General features: G+C 36.8%; 1 protein-coding gene across 1 annotated transcript in view; it reads right to left on the reverse strand.

The window, feature by feature from the left end:
* Positions 1-13,360, reverse strand: part of grid1a (glutamate receptor, ionotropic, delta 1a) — a 229,591-nt gene that overhangs the window by 46,636 nt on the left and 169,595 nt on the right. The window contains exon 5 of the mRNA XM_053509242.1: positions 9,906-9,959. Coding sequence (XP_053365217.1) covers positions 9,906-9,959 — 54 coding nt within the window. The remainder of the gene's footprint in view (positions 1-9,905; positions 9,960-13,360) is intronic.

Raw genomic sequence — 13,360 nt, forward strand, 5'->3', positions numbered from 1 at the left:
TCAGCAACTTGTCACAGGTGTTCCTCGAGACTGTAACAGTAGACACCATCGTCTACAGCGTCTCATAGCTACTGAGACCCCAGTCTGGTGGATGGCTGGTGTAACAGGGGTACCTCAGGGGTAACAATGTTATCTTTAAAAACCCATAGCTCATTTGTGGACTTTGGTTTCCATGCAGGAGAGAACATGGCGGGATGTCACAGAAGCATGAGAGTATGCTGGGAACACCATGCTGTTTTGACGACTGTCTGACCGAGCTGTGTAGCCATCACAAAAAGCCCTTGTGAAAGTCATTTATGTTCTCATGCAGTGTGATGCTCTAAACAATATTCTACTGGAAAGACTTGAGTCCATACCACCTACATAAATTTTGCTACAGACCAAGTTCACCTATTATGGGAAGGGTGTACTTGTAATTCCCTGAAGTCAGCAGTCTCTTTCAATAGGATAATGCGACCTGAAACATTGCACACATTGTTAAAGATGCTGATCAGCTTATAAAAATCTCCAGATCTCAATCAAACAGCTTTAATATGTGCTGTACAAAACAATTCTAATCAGGACACTGGTGGCTCAGTGGTAGGTGTTTCCGGTCTCAGGCTTAAATAAAAAGTTGCGTCAGGAACTTGGGAAAATGGGAAAGTTGCGGCGTAAAAAAAGAAAATAAAAAACTGTGCCATGCTTGTATGTGCGGACCGGATAGTCCGCTGTGGTGACCCCTTTGCAGGGTACAGCCGAAAGACCAACAACAACTAAACAATTCTAATCAATAGAGGAAACACTCTGCAACCTAACATCTTGGAGCCAGACACCACAGCACACCTTCAGAGGTCTAGTGGAGTCCAGAGCTCGATGACTGTTTTGGTGGCACGGGGGAACTACACAATATTACACAGGTGTTTTTAATCTTACGGTTGAATGGTAAAGTGTATATACCATGTATACTGCTTATTTTCCCGAAGCCTGAATTTGAAATTGGATTTAAACTAGTCCCTATTTAATTTAAAAAATAATGCGTTTTTGTAGCAGGTTTTTGTAGCTGCTTTATAAAATGTCCAGTTCATGCATAATAAACCCCTACTCTCATCACAGTAGCACACACTCTCTGGTGGCCTATTGCTTTTTGTATTGCAATGGGAAAAGCAAAAACAAAAAAACATCTGCTTTTTCTTCTGATGTGGCCTTGATGTGGTTCACATTTACAGAAAGGAACTAGGTGGTATAAGCTAACCTCTTCAAAATTACTCAGTATCTTCTTTTTGGATAAAAAGGGAAAAGACCTTTAGCACATGACTTAATCCTATAAAACAGACAGCAGGTCTGAAAAGAAACACAGCAAGACACTCAGCCAACTTCAGCACTTTGCCAATTTCAGTTTATTAATCAGATCTCAAACCTCTCTTGTCCTCTGAGCTGTGGAAAAACCACTTCACCTCAGGATCCTCCATCACAGCAACCAAGGAAAGGTTGCTCTCCATGCTCTCTGCTCTCATTAAGCTAATCTATTAATAAGCCCAGAGCTGCAAGCTAAACGGGTACCTGATCACATCCCACGAGGTGCCGTGCAGTGGGGATTTGGCGTCTGGTGAATGTCCATGCTGGAAGAGCGTGTTGGCAGGAGAAGGCCTATATAGCGGGCAGAATACAAGCTTTGAGCTGATGACTCTTGAATAGTATCCATCGTGAGGATTACAGGCTGGCAGTGCACTCTGAGAATTTTCATCAGTCTGAGTGCACAAGCTTTGCTCCGAGCTTTACACTAAGTATTTATCACTCCTCTGATGGAGCGGGGTGTAATGCTCACGTTCAGATCAATGGTAACCGGGCAGCATGAAGTGACAATTAGCACCATTGCTCATTCTTTTATCATTTACATTTACACTTATTTACTAAAGCATTGCTTTTGTTTAATTAAAAAATGGTTAAATGAATTTGAGCTTCAGTTATACACATTCCAGTGTATGGTCTTTTGAAGCTCATTGTGACAAATGACAAAGAGCCTTTGAATAATTTCTCTCCTTACACACACACACACACACACACAAATTATATTAGGAGCCGACTATTCTGAGTAACAAACAAAAGCAGTGAGATGTGGGAGTGTAAAGCATTGTAGCAGCTTTTACGAGGTGTTATCGATAGTGCATCATTAGTGTATCAGTAGTGTATTAACAGCATATCAGCAGTATATTAGCAGTGTATCAGTAGTGTATTAGCAGTGTATTAGCAATTGTATCAACAGTTAACTAGCAGGATATCAGTAGGGTTTCAAACCTGTATCGGTGCTGTATCAGTCTATCAGTAGTGTATCAGTGCACCAGTAGTGCATCAGCAGTATACTGTATGACCAGTATATCTGGAGTGTATCAGCAGTGTATCATTAGTGTATCAGAGCTTATTAGCATTGCATAAATGATGTATCAGCAGTTTATTAGCAGTGTATCAGTAGTGTGTATTTGTGTGGTTTTACAGAGATGTGGACATGTGGATCAGGAGCTTATCAGTAGTGTATCAGTAGTGTATCACCAGTATATCAGCAGTGTTTTACCAGTGTATCAGTAGTATATCACTAGTGTATCAGGAGTGTATCACCAGTGTATTAGTAGTGTATCACAAGTGTATTACCAGTATACAGAATTAGCAATGTTTCACTAGTGTATCACTAGGGTATCAGTAGTATATCAGAAGTGTATCAGTAGTATATCACTAGTGTATTAGTAGTGTATCAGTATTATATCAAAAGTGTATCACTAGTGTATCAGTGTTATATCACCAGTGTATAACCAGTGTATTACCAGTGTATTAGTAGTGCATCACCAGTGTATCAGTAGTGTATCACAAGTGTATTACCAGTATACAGAATTAGCAGTGTTTCACTAGTGTATCACTAGTGTATCAGTAGTATATCAGAAGTGTATCACCAGTGTACTGTATCACTAGTGTATTAGTAGTGTATCAGTATTATATCAAAAGTGTTTCACTAGTGTATCAGTAGTGTATTAATAGTGTATCACAGTGTATCACCAGTGTATCATCAGTGTATCATCAGTGTATCACCAGTGTATCACTAGTGTTATATCACCAGTGTGTAACCAGTGTATTACCAGTGTATTAGTAGTGCATCACCAGTGTATCAGTAGTGTACTGTATCAGTAGTGTATCAGCAGTGTATCAGCAGTGTATCACCAGTGCATTAGTAGTGTATTACCAGTGCATTACCAGTGTATTAGCAGTGTATCAATAGTGTATCAGTAGTGTATCAGTAGTGTATTAGTAGTATTAAAAGTTTATAACTAGTGTATTATTAGTGGATTAGTAGTGCATCACCAGTGTATCACTAGCTTATCAGTAGGGTATCAGTATTGTATCAGCAGTGTATAACCAGTGTAACACTAGTGTATCACCAGTGCATTAGTAGTGTATTACCAGTGTATCAATAGTGTATCAGTAGTATATTCAAGATTCAAGATTCAAGATTCAAATAACTTTATTAATCCCAGAGGGAAATTGCTTATCAGTACATATCAGTAGTGTTTCACTAGTGTATTAGTAGTGTATCACCAGCGTATTAAAAGTTTATAATCAGTATATTACCAGTGGATTAGTAGTGTATCAGTAGTGTATTACCAGTGTATCACTAGTGTATTACCAGTATATCACCAGTGTATTACCAGTTTATCACCAATGTATCACCAGTGTATCACTAGTGTATCAGCTGTGTATCAGTGGTGTATCACCAGTGTATTACCATTGTATTAGTAGTGTACTACCAGTGTATTACCTGTGCATTAGTAGAGTATTACCAGTGTACCACCAGTGCATTAGTAGTGTATGGTAATTAGTAGTGTATCAGCAGCTTATCAGCAGTGTGCCAGTAGTGTATAAGTAATTTATCAGCAGTGTGCCAGTAGTGTATCAGTAGTGTATTACCATTGTATGAGTAGTTTTCTCATGAGCATCACTATTTTATTTATAGTGTTAGTAATCTATCAGCATTATATCATTAGTGCATCAGGAGCTAATCAGCAGTGTATCAGTAGTGTATTAGTAATGCATCAATAGTGTATCAGTATTGTTTTAGAAATGTATTACCAGTGCATCACAAGTGTATCACCAGTCTATTCGTAGTGTATCAGTAATATATCTGCAGTGTATCATTAGTGCATAATCATCAGTGCAGCAGTGCATATCATTAATATATTCCACTAATGTATCATTAATTTATCAGCAGTGTATTAGTAGTGTATCAGTAATGGATCAATTGTATATACGTAGTGAATTAATAGTGTATCAGTGCTGTATTAGTAGTGTGTCAGTAGTGTATCAGTAATGTATCAATAGTGTGTCAGTAGTGTATCAAAAGTGTATCAGTACTGTATCATTAGTGTGTCAGTAGTGTATCAGCCATGTATCAGCAGTTTATCAGTAGTCAATATTGTGCTATAAATTAGTTGTGTATTAGCATTTAATTAGTAATACAGTATGTAACAGGGTCACCAGTTCCAGCAGTGTTTCTACAGTGTTTTACTGTTTTGTTAGCAATTTGTCATTATTGTGTCAGAAGGGTGTGGGATGTGTTGCTGCACTTTGTCTCCAGGTCATCACACATATATCAGATGTGTCCTTCAGCAGTATAGTGACAGAGGTGCATCAGAATTTAATTCTGTATTTTGTATCAGCAGTGTATCAGTAGTTTTGGTGTAACAAAATTGTGTCAGTAGTCAGCAATTGCTAATAAATGTATCAGTAATGTAGAAGCAGTGCATCTGTGTAAGTGTGTCAATAGTTGTCATAAGTGTGTCAATAGTTGTCATAAGTGTGTCAATAGTTGTCAGTAGTTTTATTGACTGTTAAACTGAACAGTTCTTCACTTGGTATATGCATTTATCAGCTACCTCACACCCAGTGCGATAAAAACAAAACAAAAAAGCAACAAAAAAAAAGAAGTACACTTGCCTTCACATCTCTGCTGATGAGAAATTCTAAGATCACTTAAAGGAAGGGAAGCGATGAAACAAGACACAATGTTCCTAAGTAATGGCTTTACCATAAATGAAGATGAAGATAAAGATGAAGATGATGGTAAGATGATAATCATTCACATGTATTGTCGTCATTTCAGGGAAATATTATAAAAAGACAGGAAGGAGTAAACAGAATACGAGAGTAATGGCAGTCAGGTACATGTTAATCATATTATATGAGTAAATATTATGAATAAACAGTAATCAGAGGAACACTGCTACCTAAGTAAACATATTTCTAGATGAAACAGAAAATGAACCATGAAATGGCATTGCCTAATGAAAAATGTGGGCGCTGTAATAAAAATTATAGTATGCACAGTGACCTGAATACAGCATGCTGATTTAGTGCAGTGCGCAGATGGAGCGAGTGAGTCAATCCATCGATTAAGAACAAAGGAATAAATTCAGTTTAGGACTTACCTAAAGGAAAGAGACATTAAAAAAAAGAAACTAAAAATAAAATGTGCCTTGTAGAGATAAATACATCCACTGACTCATTGTGATTAGAGCAGTTAACTCTAGTGCAAGTGTTGTTGCAGTAAGCTCTTTAGTATCCTTAAAGGGCACCTATTGTGCAAAATTCCCTCTTAGTCATTTGTTACCTAATTTGATGGCTCTTGCTGCTGCTTTTTTTAATTCCTTTCTTTTTTGTATTGGAGTCAACAAGCAGATTAGGTTTTTCTCATTATGTGACCTCATATAATAGAAGCCTTACCGATTCGTATGGCTCTGGTGTTCACCGGGAGCGTGGCTCAGCAGTAGCTCATTTACAGTGGATACAGAAAGTATTCAGACTCCCTTAAATTTTTCACTTTATGTTATATTGCAGCCGTTTGCTAAAACCATTTAAGAACATTTTTTCCCTTATTAATGTACACACAGCACCCCATATTGACAGAAACACAGAATTGTTGACATTTTTACAGATTTATTAAAAAAGAAAAACTGAAATATCACATGGTCCTAAGTATTCAGACCCTTTAATTGGTATTTAGTAGAAGTCAGGTCTCTGGCTGGGCCATTTAGGAACAGTCACAGAGTTTTTGTGAAGCCACTCCTTCGTTATTTTAGCTTTGTGCTTAGGGTCATTGTCTTGTTGTAGGGTAAACCTTCAGGACACTCTGAGGTCCTGAGCACTCTGGAGAAGGTTTTTGTCCAGGATATCCCAGTACTTGGCCACATTCATCTTTCCCTCGATTGCAACCAGTCACCCTGTCCCTGCAGCTGAAAAACACCTTACCTCACTGTTGGGACTGTATTGGACAGGTGATGAGCATTGCCTGGTTTTCTCCACACATCCCGCTTAGAATTAAGGCCAAAAAAGTTCTATCTTGGTCTCATTAGACCAGAGAATCTTGTTTCTTACCATCTTTGATTCCTTCAGGTGTTTTGAAATGTGTCTTGCCTTGAGGAAAGGCTTCCGTCGGGCCACGCTGTCATAAAGCCCGGACTAGTAGAGGGCTGCAGTGATGGTTGACTTTCTACATCTTACTCCCATCTCCTGACTGCATCTCTGGAGCTTAGCCACAGGGATCTTTGGGTTCTTCTTTACCTCTATTACCAAGGTTCTTCTCCCCTGAGCTTAATTTGGCCAAATGGCCAGCTTTAGTTAGGGTTCTGGTCATCCCAAACATCACCAGACTGCTTTATAAACAGGGGGCCAATATAAAGCAGGTTTTGCTAGGAGGCTGCTTCTAAAAAGGGATCTGTACCAATGCTTCGTGTTCCTGCTTCATCTTCACCAGGCTCGGTGAGTGTAATTTCTTTTTCTATGAATCTTTTCAGATCGCCTTTTCTAATAATCACGATGGATGCGGAGTGTAAGTTAACTTACACTCTCATAAAACATGGTTATGTCATCTTCTCTACTGTACGTACATCCGTCTCTATATAATTCCTTATCACACGTTTATAATAAACAATGCATTAAGGTGATTGTCTAGTTGCAAACTGTGTACGTAGTCAGAAAACTATATTATGCTTACCTTTGTAACGTTAGATTGTTTATAACGGTGTCTGTCAACGATTAAGAAGTCATGTGAAATTATTTTTAATCGTTTTGGCTAAACCGCAGATGTACTTACCCTGCCATTATATACAAAGATAAATCAAAGTGACATTAAGTAAACTTGGTCCTGTCCAAGCCGTAAACACCATTGAGAATTTTTAATTAAAGTATATTACAAACTTTTTATTTGGACCCTAAAGAATCATATTAACTTATGAAAAATTGGGACTGGATGACCCCTTTAAAAATACATCATTATTTTTCAATCTTACAAATTCAGGTAGACAAAATTCAGGTAATTAAATTTAGGTCGCTAAAATTCAGGTAATAAAATTCAAGTCGCTAAAATTCAGGTCTTCACATCCGGGATAAGACTTGAAAATATTTTTGAACTGCAATTTAGTAACTTGAATAACTTGAGTAACTTTTGCATTGAATTTTAAATGCTTGAATTCCATTTTCACTTGAAATATACGCTCTAAGGATTTTTTTCAATTCAGATTTAATTGCAATGCAGAAAAATTCAAACATTTTTATTGCAACACGTTTTTTTCAGTTCATGTAATTCAACCTGCTATTTTGCTTTGAAGAATTTGGCACTAATATACTTTCATAGTCTGAATACTTTCCGTACCCACTGTACATAAAGACTGAATTGGTCCATTTAGATAAGGAGTGAAATAAAAGGATGCACGGTCTGAGGGGGGAATTAACAAATGTACACACATGTATGTTGTATTAATCTTTCATGTGAATGCAGAGAGTCTCCTTAGTAGACATATATAAATATACATTTACATTTATTGTCTTTTTGTTCGTTTGTGAACTTCCTTTATTTTAAAAGGCTTATTAAAACAGACTTTCTTAATTTGCTTTGGAAATATTGTTAACAATTAAAGAGAATCTATTATTAAACTGTACTTTTTGGACAGTCTCACAAATCTCTGATATGTGTGTGTGTGTTTATGCAAAAAAAAAAAAAAACATCACCTCGCTTTTTTCTTCATTACATTAGTATTTTAGTTTTTTATAAACTGGCTCTTTTGAGTCGTCTGTCATTTGTGATGCTAACTATATTCCTGACAAAAGAAACAGTGGCACAGCTCTGCCCAGGAGTCACCATTTTGTTTGGCCAAAACAGACATAAAAGAGCGCAAAGATGTGTTTTGTATAGAAACATTGAGCGACTGTTTAAGTGTTACTGTTTTAAAGGTACTGTTCGTTAAGCTTTTTTTTGTTGTTGAAACTAGACACACTGTCAGGCTAATGGTTCTTATGATAGCTTGGATTGCATGCTGAAGTTGGATATATCTTCAGGATAGTAATTTTAGGGAATACTGTAGTAATTATGCACCAGAGGGTGAGTTTTAAGCTTTTAGTAGAAACAGATCCACTGTGTGTAGATATACAGTAAGAGTGTTATTTCAAGATCTTATCGTCTAGTTTAACTGGACTGGCGATACAAATTTTAAACCAGGGCTCATATGGATCTACATACATCTCTGCTCTGTCCAGATCAATTAAATGATGTAGAGCAAGGATGCCTTAAATAAATGTAAGGCCAGTAAATGTTAATTCATGAAGGCAAGTCAGTATTTGGTGTGATGATGCTTCAAGGACCCTTCAGTCTAAGGTTTAATTTGTGCTACTAAGTTGTACTGAGCATCCTGCAGGACCCCCCACAGTTCCTCTGAAGACTTTGACTGGTGCAGCTGCTTCTTTTTGGCATGCAAAACCCGGCGGCTTCTATTTTGGCTTTTTGTCCAAAAAAGTTTTTTTTTTTTACTTTTCATTTTGTGATGAAATACTGATGTTTGTTATTCAGAAATGCTTTTGTACTGACTCAACAATAAAATACAAAAATAAAATTTTATATTTTTGTACAAAGTTATATAATAATAATAATAATAATAATAATAATAATTACAATAATAATAATAATAATAATAATAATAATAATAATAATAACAAAGTTTGTAATAAATCCATAAGACTTTTGTACAGTACTATATACACAAGAAATAAGTTGCTGCTAAAAACTTTTTTTCTGCTTGTTTTGTTTGTCAAAAAATGCAGGTAAGAAAAGTCTCAAAATGTGTGGGAAATGCCTCACTATGTCCTAAACTTGAGTGGGTTAAAACAAAGGGATATCCCCTCCACCCACCTGTTTTCAGTCACTAAGATCTGATTGGGTGGGAAAATGCACTGCTGCAAAGGGGTGTTTAGGGGAAACTCATTGAAAGCTACTGACACTTGACAGAATTAGAGTAAAGCAGGCGGGATCTGAGGTAGGCAGGATTTTACTGACATACACGACTCATGTAAACTTGTTTAAATAGAAATACAATATGTGAGCTATAACTAAATAAACATTATGTTCTAAAAGCTGAATAAAAACCTCCAAAAACACACACAGTAATTGTCTACACCTGGGTTAACAGGGCTTTTTTCACATCTTAGAAATTAGAGATCACAATCAGGACAAATCACATGGTGGGGACAGCGGACACGGGACAAGTTTATGAGTTATACAAAAGTGGACTGTAGCGGGTTCTTGTTAATACATAATCGTTGTAGGTGGCTTGATCCTCTTTATAATGAACCGTACACTGGCTATTGAACAATTGGTTTGGTATCTGGGTTTGGTATTGTGATGGAGCTGTCACTAATGGAGCGCTGTCACAAGGGGTGGCGCAAATCCACTAAAATGGCTAAACCCAACCATGCACACCACTATTTAGTAGTAAGCTCTAATACAGTATATAACCATGCTTTCTATTCTGCCAGTCTCTATATATATATATATATGTGTGTGTGTGTGTGTGTGTGTGTGTGTGTGTGTGTGCGTGTGTGTTTGTGTGTTTTCTTACTTCATTTGCATAAACCCAGTGAGAGTCCTTGGATGCAAGGTTTGTCTCGACAGCCTGAGGAAGAGAGAAACAGCGACAGAGAAAATGAGAATGAACATTAAATGTTAAGTCATTGTCACAAAGTTGCAAAAAGCACAAAATAGTAATAAATATTGAAAACCGACAAACAAACACACACACATTTGCATCTATACTGTGAACAATTTAAAATTTATTCCCACAGTATGTTAATAACCCAGCTGCTTTGCTTCTGCCTCTGGTCATAGACATGTTTTGTGAAATCCCCACACGGGCAGCACGGTACGCACAAAGACTCCTGAAATTACACGCGGATAGGTTTGGCTGTGTTCATGTTATTTACCAGGTTTGAGGCAAAGCAGCTTTTTTTCATTTACAGAATTTAGAGTAGAGTGGGTGAGAACACACTTATCCTGCATAAGGCTGCTGCGTGCATCCTGTAGAGTCAGCCTGCTTCTCACCCTGGCCTTTAGGGTCGGTAATTACTCTGAGCGCTGCAAATGTTCTTCACACTTCTTCCTCTTTGGATTCTTTTTTTTTTTTCATCCTGCACCGAGACTCATTTTTTAAACCTAATTTACACCACAGCACTGCTGAATTTCTTAAGTCTGATCTGTCTGAAATCACAACACTTATTTTAATATGCTTTATATGGTAACAGCATAATTACGTGGTAATTACACTGAGCTAATAACTCAGTGGTTAAGTCATTGGACAGTCCATTGGGCCATGAGCAAGGCCCTTAACCCTCAACTGCTCACATGTACAATAAAATACAAATGTAAGTTGCTCTGATTAAGGGTGTCTGCCTAAATACCTAAATGTACAGGGACATCTAAAATATTTTTTTTAGGAGACATTATTTAATATTTTGTTGTTTCTAAGCCTTAGGACAAGCTGCATGCAAGTGTCTCGTTTCTTTTTTTGCTCTTTAAGAATCAGTAGCATTAATTATTGTAATGTTAGTGGAATAAAATAGTTCTGGATGTGTTATTGTGGGGAAATAATCCATTCTAAACTCTCTCTCACTCTCACTCATCGTGTATACCGCTTAATCCTGTTAACAGGGTCACGGGGGACCTGGAGCCTATCCAAAGAGACTTAGGGCATGAGGCTGGGTACATCCTGTACATGGTGCCAATTCCTCACATGGCACGCTCGTACACACACACTCATTCACACACTACAGGCAATTTGGTAGTATTTTGTAGATGAAAAATACTTATATTTTCTGTATACAGTGAAACCTCGGATTGCGAGTAACGTGGTTTGCAAGCGTTCTGCAAGACGAGCACAGGTTTTTAATAAATTTTGACTTGGAAAATGAACAAGTCTTATTTTAAGAGTATCTTAAAGTAAGTATCTTAAGACTGTGACCACACACACACACACACACACACACACACACATACAGACCCCCCCCCTATTTTCGCCTTCACAGACAAACACAGACACACACACACACACACACTCTTTCTTCCTGCTCTACACAGAAACACTGCTCTGTCACGATTCTTTTTAAAGGTAAAGTGCAGGTTAATTTAATTTTTTTTTACTTTACAGCAGTGATTCCGTTAGTGTGTCGCTCAATCATTAGATTGAGTGTCATTAGAGAGATTTCTTTTTTATTTTTCTAATAAAACAGTGCTTCCATTGTGTGTGTGTGTATGTGTTTGAAAAGAGTGGAGGAAGTATAACTGTCTAAGACGAGAAGGGGGAGCTTACTTTAGATTCACACACACAGACACACACACACAGACAGACACACACACACACACACACACACACACACACACACACACACACACACACACACACACACAAACACAAACACAGCACATGCGCCCACAAACGGAAAGACTTATTTGTCTGGATTAATTTTAATTTTTTTAAGTGCAGGTTAATTTGTTTTATTGTTACTTTCATATTTTATGTTAATTATTTTTATGTATTTATTTTTTTATATAAATTATGTATATTAAATTTAATATAAATTAAATAATCTGAGTTTCCATTATTTCTTATGGAAAAATTTTATTTGGTTTATGAGTGTTTTGGAATGTGAGCCCGCTTTCGGAAAAAAATTATGTTCATAATCCAAGGTTCCACTGTAAAACTGTGGTATATCTTTATGTGGTATAAAAAAAAATTGCCTAATCTATGAAATCACATAGCTTTGTGATTCAACTTACATTGACGTTCTTTCTTTCTTTCCTGTAACATTTAGGATAGATTTTAAAGTACTTTTACTTGTTTATAAATCACTTAATGGCCTAGGACCTAAATACATTACAGATATGCTTACTGAATATAAACCTCACAGACTCAGTTAGAAATACCAAGGGTTCACACAAAACTAGGGGAGTCCGCCTTTAGCCATTATGCTGCCCGCAGTTGGAACCAGCTTCCAGAAGAGATCAGATGTGCTAAAACATTAGTTACATTTAAATCTAGACTTAAAACTCATCTGTTCAGCTGTGCATTTATTTAATGAGCACTGTGCTACGTCCAAACTGACTGCACTATTTTATGTTTTTCTAATATCTTAAACTGTTTAATTTTTATTTTAAATTATGTTTTATTTAGTCTTTTATTTTTATTTTAAATAAAATTTTAATTAGTTCAAAGTTTTATTGCAAACTGTTTCTTTTTATTTTTAAATAAAATGTAAAGGTTTTCGTTAAAAACTTTTATTGCTATTATCTTTTATTTCATTTTATGATTATTTTCTTTTCTTCTATGTAAAGCACTTTAAATTACCATTGTGTATGAAATGTGCTATACAAATAAACTTGCCTTGCCTTTCGTTCCTCCTCGGTCAAATATAGGTTTTACGTTACATCTGGGAGAATTTGTGTAACTGCTGATAATGAGGTTAATTTTTAAAAGCGTCTCTGCTGCTTGTAAATACATGCCGAGCTAAAAGTGCCACAATAGAAGTAGGAAGATTATTCCCTTATTAGCTGTAAGAGTTGTCAACCTTGTGAAAAGAAGCTCATTTAAACTGGCGAGCCTGGATAATATTATAATTTCTCTCCACAGTAATCTAATGCACCATTAGCACACATTAGGGAGCAACACAGCAGCCGGTGGGTGAGGTGCTTTATCCGGCCCGAGCTCGTCTATAGCCTCATATAAAAGCACTTTTTATTCTTCACACGGTTCCAAAAAATCATAGCTGTGCCTCCTGAATGCAGGTCAGAATCGATTATGAGGACATCCTAGAATGCACGCTTCTGTGTATTCTTTTGGTTCATTCTCACTCTTGTCAAGATGGACACACACACACACACACACACACACACACACACACAGAGCTCAGGCTAATTCACATACAGACCTTGTTATGCTAAATATAATTTTGTTGCCATGGTTACCTCGATCTCCTCCATCTCCGCCCCCAACCATTGGAAAAATCAAACGTTAAATCAAATCAT

The sequence above is a fragment of the Clarias gariepinus genome, chromosome 13 (assembly GCF_024256425.1).
Source record: "Clarias gariepinus isolate MV-2021 ecotype Netherlands chromosome 13, CGAR_prim_01v2, whole genome shotgun sequence".
In the NCBI taxonomy this organism is placed as follows: Eukaryota; Metazoa; Chordata; class Actinopteri; order Siluriformes; family Clariidae; genus Clarias; species Clarias gariepinus.